Source organism: Protopterus annectens, chromosome 1.part1 (genome assembly GCF_019279795.1).
Source record: "Protopterus annectens isolate FY-2018-M chromosome 1.part1, PAN1.0, whole genome shotgun sequence".
Classification (NCBI taxonomy): Eukaryota; Metazoa; Chordata; order Ceratodontiformes; family Protopteridae; genus Protopterus; species Protopterus annectens.
In genome coordinates this window covers 56,134,057-56,149,978 of record NC_056726.1, presented here as the reverse complement: position 1 = coordinate 56,149,978, position 15,922 = coordinate 56,134,057, and the positions used below count along the sequence as shown (strand labels likewise).

The 15,922-nt window shown below is 41.1% G+C and overlaps 1 protein-coding gene across 6 annotated transcripts in view; it reads right to left on the bottom strand.

Annotated features, from left to right (window-relative positions):
- Positions 1-8,090: 8,090 nt before the first annotated feature.
- Positions 8,091-15,922, bottom strand: part of LOC122803862 (testis development related protein) — a 1,047,168-nt gene continuing 1,039,336 nt past the window's right edge. For all 6 annotated transcript variants that reach the window (XM_044073551.1, XM_044073572.1, XM_044073558.1 and 3 more), the window contains one exon: positions 8,091-10,028. In XM_044073551.1, the coding sequence (XP_043929486.1) occupies positions 9,671-10,028 (358 nt within the window). In that variant the 3' untranslated portion in view covers positions 8,091-9,670. The remainder of the gene's footprint in view (positions 10,029-15,922) is intronic.

Below are 15,922 nucleotides of genomic sequence, written 5' to 3'. Positions count from 1 at the left end.
CACCTGGGTCCCTAAGTCTCTTATCACACTTTCGGTGTTTAGTGTACTTCCACCTATGTGGTAATTCACGGGTACATGTTTTTTCCCAAAGGGGATAACTATACATTTCTTGGCATTGAGCTTGAGCCCATGGCTCTGGCACCAAGCATCTGTTTCTGTAAGGCCCTTTTGTAGAGTATCCACATCATTTGGGGATTCAATAATGTCTCCCAGTTTGCAGTCATCTGCGAACTTTGTTAGCCAGAGTCCCTTATTGTTGGCCTGTACTTCAGAGAAGTAGATGCCAAACAACAGCGGTCCCAGGACTGAACCCTGAGGTACTCCACTTGTCTGGAGCTAGATTTGGAGTCGGCTACTTTTACAGTGTAGGTTCTGTCAGTAAGCCAGTTGGCAACCCATTAGGTGACGTAGGGATTAATGCCCAGCTTAGTAAGTTTATCTATGATTCCAGAGTGGGGGATGGTGTCAAATGCCTTGGCGAGGTCTAGATAGGCTGTATGGACCACCTTACCCTTGTCCATGGTACTGGAGACTGATTTGAAGTCAATCAGATTCAGGAGACAAGATCGGCCCTTCACGAACCCAACCTGGGTGGGGTCCAGTGTTTAGAGGTTGCCATTGTCTTTGTTTATAAGTTCCATTATAATACGCTCCATGGCCTTGCAGATAAGGCTCGTCAGACTGATGGGACAGTAGTTTCTGGGATCCAAGCTGGATCCCCCCTTGTGGATTGGGATAACTGTAGCTCTGAACCACTCAGTGGGCATGAAACCTGAGGTGAGACTATGATTAAACATGACACTTAGGTGAGGTGCCAGTTCATACTGTAGTTCATGTAGTAGCCTGGGATGTCATCTGGTCCCCATGGATGCTGTATTCTTAGCTTTGGAGAGTGTGTTTTTTTACCTGTGTAGCCATTATTACCGGAATTTGGCAATCTTCCGGTATTGAGATGGGCCATTTAGGGGGTGAGAGGGGGTGAAGTTGGCACTAAATCGATCTGCCAGGATATTGGCAATATCCTTGGGATAAGTATATTTAATGCCATTCTGTTTTAGCTTAGAGCAGATCTGAGCATTGCCATTTAGATTCTTGACATAGTCATAGAATGCCTTGTGGATGTCTTTGGAATATTTGGCAATTTTATTTTCGTAACTAGCTTTGGAGGATTTTATGAGGGATCTCAGTTTCTTACTGAGGCTGGTAAGGGAGTTTTTTGCATTCTGGGATTTTCCTCTTTTCTGCAACAGTTTCTTCCCTTTGTTGTAAAGTTTGTTTATCGCAGGGGACCACCAGATTGGCTTCCTTTTTTTGGAGGAGAGCATCTTGGTTCTATTTGGGGTTGCACGATTCATGCATGAGTGGATGTGCTTGTACAGTGCCTTAGTGTAGGATTTAGCAGTCAAACTTTCAGTTCCCGTCTGCATGGGTGTCATGAAGTTTGTCACTTCTGACTTGAGTAGCATGAAGTTGGCTTTGGAGAAATTTTTTATGGAGGTTTCCTTACTGGGGGTGGGGTGGGGGGGATGTGGATGTTAAGGGTGATTAGCATATGGTCAGACCTGACTAATGAGGGGGTGACCATAGGTGTGCAGCATTGATTTCCCATGTTGGTAATGACCAGGTCTAAGATATTGGAGCCCCTAGTGGGACTATGGATTAGTTGATCCAGGGCATTGGAATTTATGAATTCCAAGAACCGTTGGGCAAAGGTGTTGGTACACGAGTAGTTTTCCCAGTTAATGGCAGGGTAGTTAAAATCACCCAGTATTAGGGTGTTTGGCTCTATTTTAATATTTTCCAGTATGTTTAGAAAGGTGTAGTGAGAATCTTGGGGCATGGTGGGGATCTGTAGCAAGCTACAATTTGGATTGCAGTCTTACCTAGTGTTAGTTGCACATGGAAAATTTCAGATGCATTGTGTTGGGCAACTAGCCTGGTGGTGTGAATATCCTTGGTGAATATGGACACTCCTCCACCTTTAGTGTTTCAGTCCTGGTATGGTGGCCGAAAAGTGTGGTAAGAGTTGTAGCCTGGTAATACTCTGTGTGTACCTTCCATCCTCCGAGTGAATGTCTCCCACTGTTGCCAGTGGTGAGGATTGCGGCTCCTTGATTACTGGTCCAGTGGTGGGTCATCACATTTGGTTGGCAGTGGTGAGATATCCACATCACATTTGTCTGGCATTGGTGGGATCACATCACATATTGGGATTCAGTGGTGTGGATAGTGAACTTCCATAAACAGTGATCACTAAAGAATGTGTTGGTACTCTCAAGCAGCCACACAGTAGACATTCAGAGTTTCATATCACAATAATTTTATTTACTTTTTGCCAGCTTAGTTAGGGAGAACAGGCAAGGATGTTAGCAGAGGATTAAGGCAAGCTGACAAAGAGCCAGTTGGCTGAGATGTGCCAAGCCAAAGGACTGGTGCATGCCAACCTGACTAAATCAGAAATGATTGCAGCCTGAGTCACAGCTGCATCACAGACCAACAACCAGACTGGCCTTGGGGATGTACAACCCTCAGAAAATGGACAGTTCAACTTTGCTTCAGATGACTTAAAATCCATCTGGAGTTAAACAGACTTGAACTGGAGGCCAAACATTTGGAAATAGAATCAGCAGAGAGACTGCAGTATTTGAAGGCTGAAGAAAATGAGAAACTGCAGCATTTGGAGGCTGAAGAAAATGAGAAACTGCAGCATTTGGAGACTGTAGAAAACACGAGACTGAGATGTTTGGAGGCCGAAGAAAAGGAGAAACAGAAACAAATGGAATTAGAATCAGCAGAGAGACTGGGATGTCTGGAACCCAAAGATAATGAGTGGCAGAGGCAACATGAAAAGGAAATGCTGACTCTTTGCCAGGGTCATGGAGGTATCGGGAAGGGAGTAACTGCAATAAAGGTCAGTAAATTTCTTCCACAATTTTCAGAGGGTGAATTTTAATAGTTTTATTCATATGTTTGAAAGGGTATGTAAACAGTATAAAAGGGCTCTGACTACGGTTCCTGACCCCTTACTCCATGGTAAAGCTGTAACTGCTGTTTCTAAATTGTCTGATATTGATTGCTTAAATTATAATACTGTTAAATGCTTAAATTATAATATGGTTAAAAACTGTTTATTGGAATATTTTCAGTAACACCTGAAGCTTATAGAAAAAAGGTTTCATGAGCATAGGTGCAAGGCAGATGAAATTGTGTGTGAAGGTATTGCTAATTTAAGCACTTTCATAGTTGGGTGAGTGGGTGTCAGGTCACCACTTTTGAAGGTCTGGCAGACCTTTTGGCGAGGGAACAAGCCCTTAGCACTTTGCCTGAGGACAAGAAAATCTGTTTGGCAGACAGAAAATACAATACCACAGATGCGTTGGGTAAAAAAGGAGACCTATACCTATCAAGCTGGGCATCACTGCACAGGAAAAGGATACCCAGTGCTGCACACTGGTATAAGGGGACCCATGGTGGGCAACCTAAACCACCCCCAACAGAGTCCGACAGTAACAGGGGAAGTCACTAGTTCAGGTACATGGCCAGAATCAAGAGTTAAACATTTTAAATGTAACCAGTGGGGCCATGTAGCATATAGATGTCCACAGAGAAAGGGTGGGGAAGTAAAGGTAGGGTAGCCAACAAGGTGGAATGACAGAATGCCAGCGGTAAGTTGTCTGGAGACATCAAGAGCACCAAACTACCACAAGAGGCAATATACTTGGTAGATGGGAAACAGGCCACTGCTAAGAGAGAGACAGCATCTGACCTGATCATTGGACCTGCAATGGTTAAAAAGGAGCACTACTTGCTTGGGCAGTCTATTCCAATCAGAGCTTTAGGAAGGACCCCATTCTAAATACCTTTGGCTAGGGTTTACCTTGACTGGGAGGGTAGAAAAGGAAGCAAGCAAGTAGGTGTGTTTGAGGATATCCCTGCAAATGTCCTGATAAGGAATGTTTTTGATAATGCAGTACACCTTGTGTGCATGCAGTTATACGCAGTCAGGCTTGGAGACAAGCACGAGGGTCTGGTAGCCTAATGAGGACCCAGACAGACAGCACACTTGAAGCCAGAACTAGTGAGGTGGTTATTTCAGACAGGCAGTACTCTGATGTCACTGTGAACATATATTTAGTATGGTCTTGTTCTTTTATTATTATTAAATATATTTAAACCTTTCATTGTGGCTGATCTGTGTAGAGATATTTTAGTTTTGAGAGTACTTTCATGTTTATTTGGTGATACTGTGTGGGCCACTCCTAACAGCCTTGCTCTTGGTCAAACTGCCATTTCTATCAATATCAATATTGCACAGTAAAACCTGCCACCCTTTAAGAGCCTTAAAGTAGCTAAGGAGTTCTGGTAGCAGTGGTAACTAACTTACAGTCTGGGCAGAAGGGGATATAACTAGCAAACCTGTGCCAGTCTTAACCATGTATGTGTGTGTGTGTCTAAAACAAATCTCCAAAACTGTGTGTGTCAGCTACTTGGGCAGGGATATGAAGCACTAGTTGGAGAGAGAGAGAGAGTATTGGAGGACTTGGCTTGGAACCCTGGTTAAGGACTCAACTCTATAGGTGTGCCAGTGGGGAGTCTTATTGGGGATCAGGAGAAATAGGGAGAAACCAGCCCGGACTGACTGTGGTCTCTGTATGCTCTTAAGGGAAATTGCACTTGATGCGGAGAGCTACATCTGGAAATACTCTGTGTGTACCTGTCATCCTCCCAGTGTACATCCCCCACTGGTGCCAGTGGTGAGGATTGACGCTCCTTGATTACTGGTCCAGTGGAGGGTCATCACAATCTTTTTAAAGCTTCTTCCATTTTTCCAGCCTTTGATTATTTGAGTTGATATGTTCCTTCAGTGTCTGCTTTATTTTACTCAGCTATGAGCACATTTGACTTATTATTCCTCTAGATTACTGGAAATCATGTTTTCCACCAAAGTTGGAGCTTCAACTGCCTTTTGCTGAAAAGCTGCAGGATTCTTCCCAGTCTGTGTTTTCTCTTCACTGTTGCACTTGATTTCTTTTTAAGCCCTGTTAGTCACTTCTTTGCAGGCATCCAGGCAAAGTACTTATTTGCCAGTAACTGAATTTTACTCAAGTTGACAATATCTCCGGTTGTTGTTTCTCAGTTTCTGTACTGTGAGAGCTGAAGTTAAGCTGTTTATCACTGCACAGCAATCTTGGAAGTCTCTCCTTCAAAAATAATCTTAGTAGATGGCTAGAAAGAAGAAAATAACAACATGGGGTTACAGCAATCAAGCGTCTTGGACACCAGTAGGTTTTAAGCCTGACAAACCTATGAACATTTAGTGTGTGGCAAAACCTCCTTCCCTACGTACCCAGCCCCCTGAATTCCATAAATGCCAATAAAAAGCAATAAGGATTTAATATTTTAGACATGATCAACCATCCCAGTCAAAATGCCAAAGGCACAGTATTACTGCAAAATGGAAACAGTGTTGTAGTGTGCAATGCATGTTTTGAAGCCTGTTAATTTCTTAAGCTGTTGTAACAAAATCTCACACGTTTAGTCACCCCGTACTAATATCAGAACGTTGCCACCCTAGCATTACGGCAAAATGCTAACAGACCTTTTTACCATATATACAGATTTATTACGATTTAATTGTACTTTTTGATGTCCATTTAATAAGTGAATTCAGATTATACTAAAGCTTGTACATATCCTCCTGACATAATGATTTTAACAACTTTGAAATCATTACTTTACTTGGTCACAGAGACCTTCTAACTCAATATGAAGTCAATAATGCAGATGATATAAAGAGATATGGTCCCAATATAGAGTGACAGGAGACATCTCTCTAAAGATTGCACCATTTTCCCAGGTTGTTAAACATAACCCTCCACTGTCAATCATTATCCAGCTAATTAAACAGGAGTCCAGCCTAATATTTTACAGTAAATTAATTAGTAGTTGGTAGTCCCTATGGTCAACACATCTTAACTGAAGTCTGTGAAAGCAAGGACCTCATGATCTTCAGCTTTTGTGACATATTCTAAAAAGGCAACATATTTGGTAATAGAACTTCCCAGTGATATCTCTAACCTACTACGTATCAACCTTTGATCTCAGTCTTTTAGCAGAAAATGAAGAATATTTCCATAACCCCCAAAATAACTGTCTGCCTATATAAAAAATGGGATTGGATTTTAAATTAAAAAATGTAAATCAAAACATGGTATTACTCCACCAAAAAAAATCCCCACAAACCCAGTACTCTTTGGGAAATAGTTACATTCTACAGACAGTCTGATACAGCAATATTTTGTGAGCTCAAATGTATTCCCTTTACCTACTCCTTAGTTTAAAATTTTTACAAGGGAACATGGGTGGTGCCCCTCTGCTTGGATACTGACTAATGCATTACATTCAAAGCATTTTTTATATCTGCTGAGTACTATCATCTCTTCTGTTTCTTGTCAGCCAATTAGCTGCTCTTGGTAAGAAATCAGCTGCAGGAAACTTTATACAGGCAGCCATTGCAAGGCTTCTATTTATGGCCTATCCCTCCTCTGGAAGCAATACATGACCTGTGTCAACACAGGAGCCACTATGCCTTCCCCATGTAAGTGCATGCCTCCATGCACTTTTGATGAAGACTACAATGAAGTGGGCTGAAGTTTTGCAAATAGACATATAAGTGACTCTGGGATTATGTCAGCCTCCGTCCATGGGCAGTGTGGCAATATGTGGTCAGAATCACCTTCCTCTAATCAAACTGTGGTTATCTGGGTCATATTCAGTGCTTAATCCCTCTACAACAAAGGATCTGACATTATTTCTCAGCATTTTTCTTAAGATCTAGACAAAGTACAGTTTTGTACCTACCATAAATGTAGATGTTCGAGTGTTCACCCTGCTGCAGTCATCACACTTGGGTTATCCTGTCGTCAGGGGGTCCTGCAGTCGGCCGGAATTCCAAAGTCTTGGTCCGGCGTCGGTTGCTGTCGCTTCTTCCCTGACGTCAGTGCGCCAGGGGTATAAATAATGCATCCGACGCCATTTTCTTCAGTCTTTCTTGCCGCGCGGTGCCCGAAGCAGAAGCAGTTCGCAAGTGCCGGTCGGCTGACTCCTGAGATTTTTTAATTCAAATTTCAGATCCGAAGTCTTCCATAAAGCTAAGTACCCTATTGGGGAAACTTTTCTTGCCTCAGACCGATGTCAGAAAAAGTTAACAATTGTATTTCTTGTGGGAAGCAAATACCTCATAAAGATTTTCATTCTTACTGTATACCTTGCCTAGGCCCAGACCACGACGTCACTGGTTGTCATTTTTGTGCTAGGTTTAATAAGCGTACTATTAAAAGACGCTTTGATTTCGCACGACACTACTTCGGTAGAAAATTTAACTATACGATGCTGTCAGAGCAACCGACTACCAGCGTGCACAATAAAACGCAAGGATAAGGACAGGCAGCCTAGACTCAAGCCAGACTCCGAGGCCGACTGTGGGACCGCCTGACGACAGGATAACCTAAGTGTGATGACTGCAGCAGGGTAACACGATGAACATCTTAAAGGATCTACTTCTTGCTTAGAGTTCAAACTTGCAGGGCCTCAGAAGGCAGATGCAGTACCATTTTTAATACTCCATAAAGTATCAGATGAATCCAAAGATATTCTTCGAAGATCACCATTTCTACTCCTACTTAAACAACCCTGGTTTGTACAAGGAACTCTCAACAGAGCAGTATATAACAATAACTGAAGTGTATGAACATGAAAAATATATGCAAGGTTTGCAAATAAAGTGCACAATACATGGCAAAGGCTACAGCTGCTTATACAACCTGGCAAACACTGTTCTATTGTGCCAGTAGTTGAAATGGGATGCAAAACAAGCTTATCAGACCTATTTTCATGAGCAGTTTAGGTTGCCCTCCCTAGGAGTTCAACATTAACTCTCTATCTGCAACTGCTCAAAAGCATGTGGCTTCTATAAGATGCTTACATGGCTAACTGGTGTAAATCAGAAGCTGAACAGAAATCCACTAATGATCACATTCTTTACTTTGCCCCAAGAAGTTATCTTAATTACTTTCAAAAGTGTACAAATATTACTGTGACAGAATGTTTTATTACTAATACGGTACAAATTATACTGTACTAAAACAGTTTTACTAATAAAAACATTTTTCGAATACTTGTTCTTTCCATGGTTGGCGTGACTTACTGCTGCATGGTCAACTGTACCACCATACTTCAAAGTCTGTGACAAGTGAGGTTTTCCCACACAGTAGGTCACACACAGCTGTTTTTTGTTTCACCCTGTGGAGGCAGAATATGAAATACTTGCTACCTTTCATCAAGGAGAATAAAAGCTTTGCTATGGAATGCAAGCCTAAAATGTCAACATTTATTTCAAAACAGAACTAGAATTACTCAGATTCTTCAGTACATTACAGAGAACAGCAGAGGGAAGACCTTAACTCTTTCAAGGCAAAGAATAATGTAACAAGAAGTAACCACACACATATCTCTGTTATTACGCTCACTCACCACATATTTGTGCACTACTTGTGCAATACTATCTCTTTGTCAGTGTACAGTGTATGGACAAACACAGTAGCAATTATGATTAGTGAAAAAAACATATCTGAATGCTGTTTAAATACATCACATGTGGAAAAATCAAAAGTACAGCTATGCAAATGTGAACTTACAGCATGTTACTGTTTATCACTACAAACATCATTGCAGCCCAGTAGTAGAGAAGTGATAAATTAAATGGTGGATCAGGACTACAGATGTCCAAATACAGGCACTTAACCATAGCAATGTGCAAACTCAACAAATGTAACCACACACGGTTACTAGGTAAGGCAATTGTGCAGTCAGTGTAGGATTCTGTATCTACATCTTGGTAATTCATTTTTTCTTCTAAAACACACATCTGAAAGGCCCGAAGACAAACACTAAAACTGCTCTCGTAGTCTAAATACAAAACACTTAAGCATTAATGATAAGTTAAAATATCACTTTTACAGAAAAGTTCTGAAAACTAATGAAAACAGGGGTCATGCTAGGGACTTGTGCTAATTACAACACTTCAGCTATTCAATTTTAATTGTAGCTTTAATATTCATTGTACTGCTACTATAAGCTCTAGTGGAGAGAGACTGCAGAAAAAAATTCTGTTATAGTCATCTCCAAAATATAGTGCTGTTTGATTATTGCTAGACTCGGAAGGAAACAAAAACTCCTGAATAACATCAAAGTTCCAGACATAATAAATATAAGCAATAAATATGAAATGTGAGAATGACTGTTTTAATGACATTTGGCATAGCAATACCCTGAGTTTTTGCTGTTCGCAATGCTTTTTGGCCAGGGTCTTTTGGTTTTTGAAACTTTTAATTAAGATGGAGAGGCACTAAAATATGAGACTGAAGCATCCCTCAAAATGAATTAAACTTATCAGACTTTGGTGCCAAATTCAGAATGTGATGGTAAATACATTTCTTTGATGCAGCCATCAAAGCATTTTACTTCATCTGGCCTTATCATCCTTACTATAACAGAAAAAAAAAGTTCTGGTTATACTTTTCAATCATATTTTGTATACAACGGATTTTGATTAAATAGTGAAGATTCTCCATGTAGTGATGAAAATTACACCCTGTCATTGTACTGTATCTTATTCCAGCTCTTCGAAGCTCTCCGTGAGATTCCCTTTGCTCCGCTTCTTGATGCTAACAAGTTTTCCTGCAGATTTGATGCTCCATTTGGATCCAGTGTTACTTGAACTCGCCAGGTTTGTATACTTGGAAGATGCTTTTGTACCATCCTCCTCTTCCTCCCAAGCTGGCCAAAAAGTAGATTCGCTCACATCTTTTGATGCATCAGTGACAGTGTCTTCCATAGCAACCTGTGCTGGTTCCCATCCTTCCATCTCATCTGGCTTTCTTGACATCAGATTCTGTTTTGGAATTAAACTATCCCAAAAGCCAGGCTTCTTGTCAACCTTTGTTTCATCTTTCAGTTTTACACTTGGCCTAAAATAAAACAAATAAAAGTGCAATTACTTGGAACAGCTTGAACAGATCGCCGTATCATAAAGAAGCAAGTGTGAATTACGATTTACAAATTTACTAGATTTCCAGTACACTGTTTTAGGAAACTAAATTCCTGAGGGAGGATTTCTGAACATAATTTTAAAAGGCAAACACCCACTTAAAGTGCTTTAAAGAAAGAGATCATCAGATCAATTGTGTGCCTTTCAGAACTAAGTGGTTCTGTTTCAAGACACATGAGCTTCATCAGCAATATCATTTAGATGGTAAATTGCATTTTCATTTTATTCCATCTTGTAGGTGTAGGGAGTTGGTACCCCCTTAACTTTCCTCTTTAAAATTAGCTAGATGGGCAGATTAAGACAGGGGACACCAGGTCCCCTTATGAATGGAACTAATAGAAAACATAGCTACCTGATATGTAATATTATGAGCTTAAGTTACTCTGTCTTTTCCAGCGGTGGTTGGAATAAAATAATGCCAATTTCTAGTAATACCTTACTATATAGAATACACAAATGCTCTGTGTTCCAGCTGCATGAATGTAAACAAATGACATATGCACCAATATCACTGATAGCAGAAGTATGCAAGACTAGTTGAACACAGTTTCAGTTAAAAAAAGTTTTTTGTATTTAAAGCCACATTTGTTTTTCCAGAGATGTCTTCTAATCAAAACAAAAAGTAACAATGCATAAGCAATTCTGCAACAAACAATACTGTGTAATATATACATATAATATATGCACATATACATAGTTATCCAGTATGAGGGAGCAAACTTTCTTAATGTCGTGATTAAAAACCAGCATTAACAAGTTCGAACACACAAAATATAAAATAGCCTAAATATCTAAATTTCAAAAGATTGAGAAAGAAAAATGTATTACCTCCCCTGATCTTCACATTAACATCCGCCATAACACTATTCTCAAAATCATCTGCGCCAACTTAGTAATGGGTGCTAACCCTAACACTGCCATTTCCCAAAACTCTAACCCTACACTTTATCTTAATAAAAACCTTCCCATAACGCTGCCACTACACTAGACATAAAATCATGCACAAACAAACACTAACAATACATCTATTCCCTTATCTATCCTTGATTTTAACTCTAAAATACACACACTCACATACAAAAATACAAAGCATATACCCTCACCTATCCCTGACCCTAAACTTGACATTCCCACATGCATAAAATGCTCTCACCCCCTCAAACCCCATTCACCTTTCTCAATGAAAGGTTCCCTCAGCATTTTGACTGAGCGGCTATCTGTATGTTCAACATAAAGTACTAACTCAGCACTTGCCAATCAAAACAGACATTGAATATGCAGGGTACATATATATATATATATATATATATATATATATACACACACACACACACACATATATACACACACAGTGTGTGTGGGTATATATATATATATATATATATATATATATATATATATATATATATATATATATACACACACACACACACACACACACACACACACACACACACGCACACATGCATGCAGACAAACAAATCAATTATGAAACACTGGTAATAGTAATTATATTTGCCAGCAAAATATATGTACAGTTCCACTGATCAACTACATATCATCATGTTGTACCTAGTCAAAGCTAAAATCAGATGCAGGTAACAAAGAAAAGGGTTTCAGCAAAGTGCAAGCCCCATTTGACTCCCTCTCCTTTACTTATATAATATATACTAATTTCATGGTAACACAACTGTGGAGGAAACTGAAAGCGGCAAAAAATTGAGTTATTGCCACTACACTAACAGAAACTGTACCTGCAGTGACTCTCATTGGCAAAAAACAGCTGAGGAGATATGACTTGAAGGAGTACGTTTAACCTCACATCCGGCCACACCTGACAGGAACTACAACAGTTTGCTGTAAAGTGAGCTGTAAACCTAAAAGTGCTACACAGCAAATCACACCACAACAGTGGAGAAGGGGAACTGCTGAACACCACAACACTGCCTCTGAGTCCAGATTTCCACAAAAGATAATCATGAGGATAAAGACATGCACACAGAGTGATTCTTAAGACACCTTTGTTTAGTGCAAGCTTAGCTAAGAGTGGAACAACTCTCTGAGCACTTGCATCAAAAGACTGTAGTACCTGGGATTAAAAAGGAGAGAAAAGATTGCTCTTTACACACACAAACAGAAAAAGTACAGTTTTGTACCTACCATAAATGTAGATGTTCGAGGATCCACATTGCTGCAGTCCTAACTATTGGGTAGTCCGCTGTCCAGTCGGCCCGAATACCAAAGTATAAGGCTGACGTCGGTCAGGGCGCATTAGACTGACGTCAGTACGTCAGGGTACTAATGCGCATGACCGACGCCATATCCTCAGTCTTTTCTTGCCCCAGATGTCAGAAGACCCTAAAAAGACAAGGCCCAATCTACCTGCACCAAAAATATGTACAATATATACAAAAATATCAGCATATAACCTCACCTACACAACCACCCCTAAACACAGAGGGGAAGGAGGGAGGGTAAATTGGACTGCAGCAATGTGGATCCTCGAACATCTACATTTATGGTAGGTACAAAACTGTACTATGTTCTTCGTTCCACATTGCTGCAGTCCTAACTATTGGGTAGAATCCCAAAGCAGAGGTAAGGGAGGCTGGCAAATCATAAAGAAGCAGGAGCTGACAACATGCCTTGCAAAATAGCTGTGGCAAAACCAGCCCTAGACTTAGAGTAGAGAGGAAGGTGATAATGCTTAGAGAAAGTATGCACTGAACTCCAAGTAGCTGCCTCCAAAATATCCTTAGTTGCCACCCCCCTTAGAAATGCTGTTGAAGTGGCAGTAGCCCTAGTGGAATGAGGCCTAATCCCAGCTGGACTCTCCTTGCCATGATGGGAATAACAAAATGCAATGCAAAACCCAATCCACCTAGAAATAGTTTGTTTTGACACAGGCTTGCCCTGCGAACTCAAAGCAAAAGAAACAAACAACTGCTGAGACTGCCTAAAATCCTTAGTCCTGCTCAAATAATAACGCAATTGCCTGTGCACATCTAAAGTGTGCAAAATCTTTTCCCTTTATTTTGTGGGTCTGCATAAAAGTAGGCAAATGAATAGTTTGGTTTAAAGCCACACTAGAAACCACCTTAGGCATAAAAGAAGGATTAGTACGTAATGATACTCTATCCTTATGGAAAATCAAAAAGGGCTCTACTGCCATAAGGGCCTGCAACTCAGACACCCTTCTTGCAGAAATAATAGCCAACAGAAAAGCAGTCTTCCATGACAAGTATTTCAATTCAGCAGTAGCCGAGGCTCAAAAGGTTGTAGAGTAAGTTTTTCCAACACAAAATTGAGATCCCAAGCAGGAATAGGAGCTCTACGTGGGGTCTTATATTCTTTGCCCTCTAAGAAACTGCTTGAACAAAGGATGCGAAAACAATGGTGGGTCACAATCATAGTGAGCTGAAATTGCTGCAGCATGAATCTTAATGGAAGAGAAGGACAAACCTTTGTCCAATAACTCAGTAAGATATTGAAGAGCCACACTCAAATTAGGCTCAGAAATCTCCAAATTCTTTGCTGTACTCCAAAATAAAAATCTCTTCCATTTTTCTGCGTACACTTTCCTTGTACTAGGTCTTCTAGCTTCCATAATCACATTTAAAACTTGTTGAGGAAGTTGAGACCTGCTGTGTTTCAACACAGAATATGCCAGGCTGTTAGATGAAGAGAGTGGAGCTTGACATTGAGCAGATGACCGTCCTTCTGAGATAACAGATGTGGAATCAAAGGTAAAGGCCATGGAGGCTTCCTTACCAGACTCCTTAGTAGTGGGTACCAGTGTTGCCGAGGCCAATCTGGAGCTATTAAAATCATCCTTGGCTTGTCTTGTCTGACCTTTAAGAGCACCTTTGGAAGAAGAGGCAGAGGTGGAAAGGCATACACATGAAGATTTTTCCAACTGAAAGAAAGAGCATCCACTTTCCAAGCTGTGTGATGAAACCCCTTCGTGCAAAACTTTGGCAGCTGGTGGTTCAGTGGAGAAGCGAACAGATCTATGTCTGGAGTTCCCCAGGACACTGTCAATTTCTGAAATACATGAAGATCCAGTTTCCACTCGTGGGGATCCATGATTTGTCTGCTTAACACATCTGCTAAGGAGTTCTGTGCTCCCGGCAGAAACCTTGCCTGAAGAGTTAGTTGCAAGCTTAGCGCAGTCTCCCATAAAATCATTGCTTGCCTGCATAGAGGATAAGAATGTGTTCCCCCTTGTTTGTTGATGTACCACATGACAGTTGTGTTGTCTGTTAGAATCAACACCTGCCCTGGAAGAAGTAACTCCTTGAAAGCCATTAATGCAAACTGGACTGCTAACATCTCCTTCATGTTGATATGTAGATGCTGTAGTCTGGCAGGCCACTTGTCTTGTATCCACTTTCCATTTAGATGAGCTCCCCAAGCAATGTCCGAGGCATCTGTCGTTAAAATCTGACTCGCCTCTGGCCGGGTCACAGAGAGTCCCTTGTTTAGGTGACATTCCTGAGCCCACCACAAAAATTCCTTTTGAAGGCAAGGTATTATTTGAATGACAGTGTCCAAATCCTGGCAGTGCTGTGTCCATACATTTTGAGATACCATTGCAGCTTCCTCATATGCAGTTTGGCATTGGGAAGCACCAGAATACAAGATGCCATGAACCCTAATGCTTGAAGGACTGTCCTTGCAGTCAGCACGGACTGATGAGATAGTTGATGGAAGTAAAAGGATAGACTCTTTTGTTTGTCCGGGGTTAAAAGGCCATCTGGGCTGCTGTATTCAGTCTCACACCCAGAAAGCACATGTCTTGAGAGGGTACTAGACTGGACTTTATTTCGTTCACAGAATACCCTAGGCATCTTAGCACTGCTATAACATATTCCAGATGCTGTAGAAGGTCTTCCTTTTCTTGAGCCAGAATCAGGCAATCGTCCAAGTAAGGATAGATTTGAATTCCTTGTAGCCTGAAGTAAGCTATCACTGGAGCCAGAACCTTTGTGAATACTCTGGGCAGTAGATAAGCCAAAGGGCAATGCAGAGAACTGATAATGAGAATTTCCAGCTCGAAAACGCAGATACTTCCTGCAACTCAGTCTTATAGGCACATGAAGGTAAGCTTCCTTGAGATCCAAAGTTACCATCCAGTGATCTTTGCCCAGCAGAGGTAAAAGCTGTTGTAACGTCAACATCTTGAACTTTGGAATGTCCAGATAAGTGTTGAGGATAGATAAATCCAAAATTGGTCTCCACGTGTTCCCCTTCTTTGGTACTAGGAACAGGCGAGAATAAAATCCTAGGCCCCTTTCTGATACAGGGACTGGCTGAATGGCCCCTATTTGGAGTAACAGAGAAATTTGCTTGTGAGCCTCTGTCCTTTGTGGAGGAGGAATGTCTGGCATGCCTTTGAAAGGGGGCAATGTATGGAAATAAAACCTGTAACCGTGGTGAATGATATCCAACACCCATCTGTCTTGAGTAATTAAATCCCAATTTTCTTTGAAAAGAGACAGTCTTCCTCCCAAAGGAGCTGCCAGACGAGAATCTACTGGCAGCTGAAAAGGCAGGTCATTGGGTCTGTTTACGAAAGGACTGACCCCTGCCCTCACCAGAAGTCTGAGCAGGTGAACTCCTGTTCTAGGCCTAAAAGAACCTTGAGCTCTGCCCCTACCACGTCTAGACCTACCCCTAGACTGGGAATCATAAGCAGGATATGTCCATCCCTTAGTAGGCCAATTTCTACTAAACTTCGGTGGCTGCACCTGCAAAAATCTTTAACAGTTTGCATAGACTTAGCTTTGTCCTCCATTTTCTTTAAAACTGCTT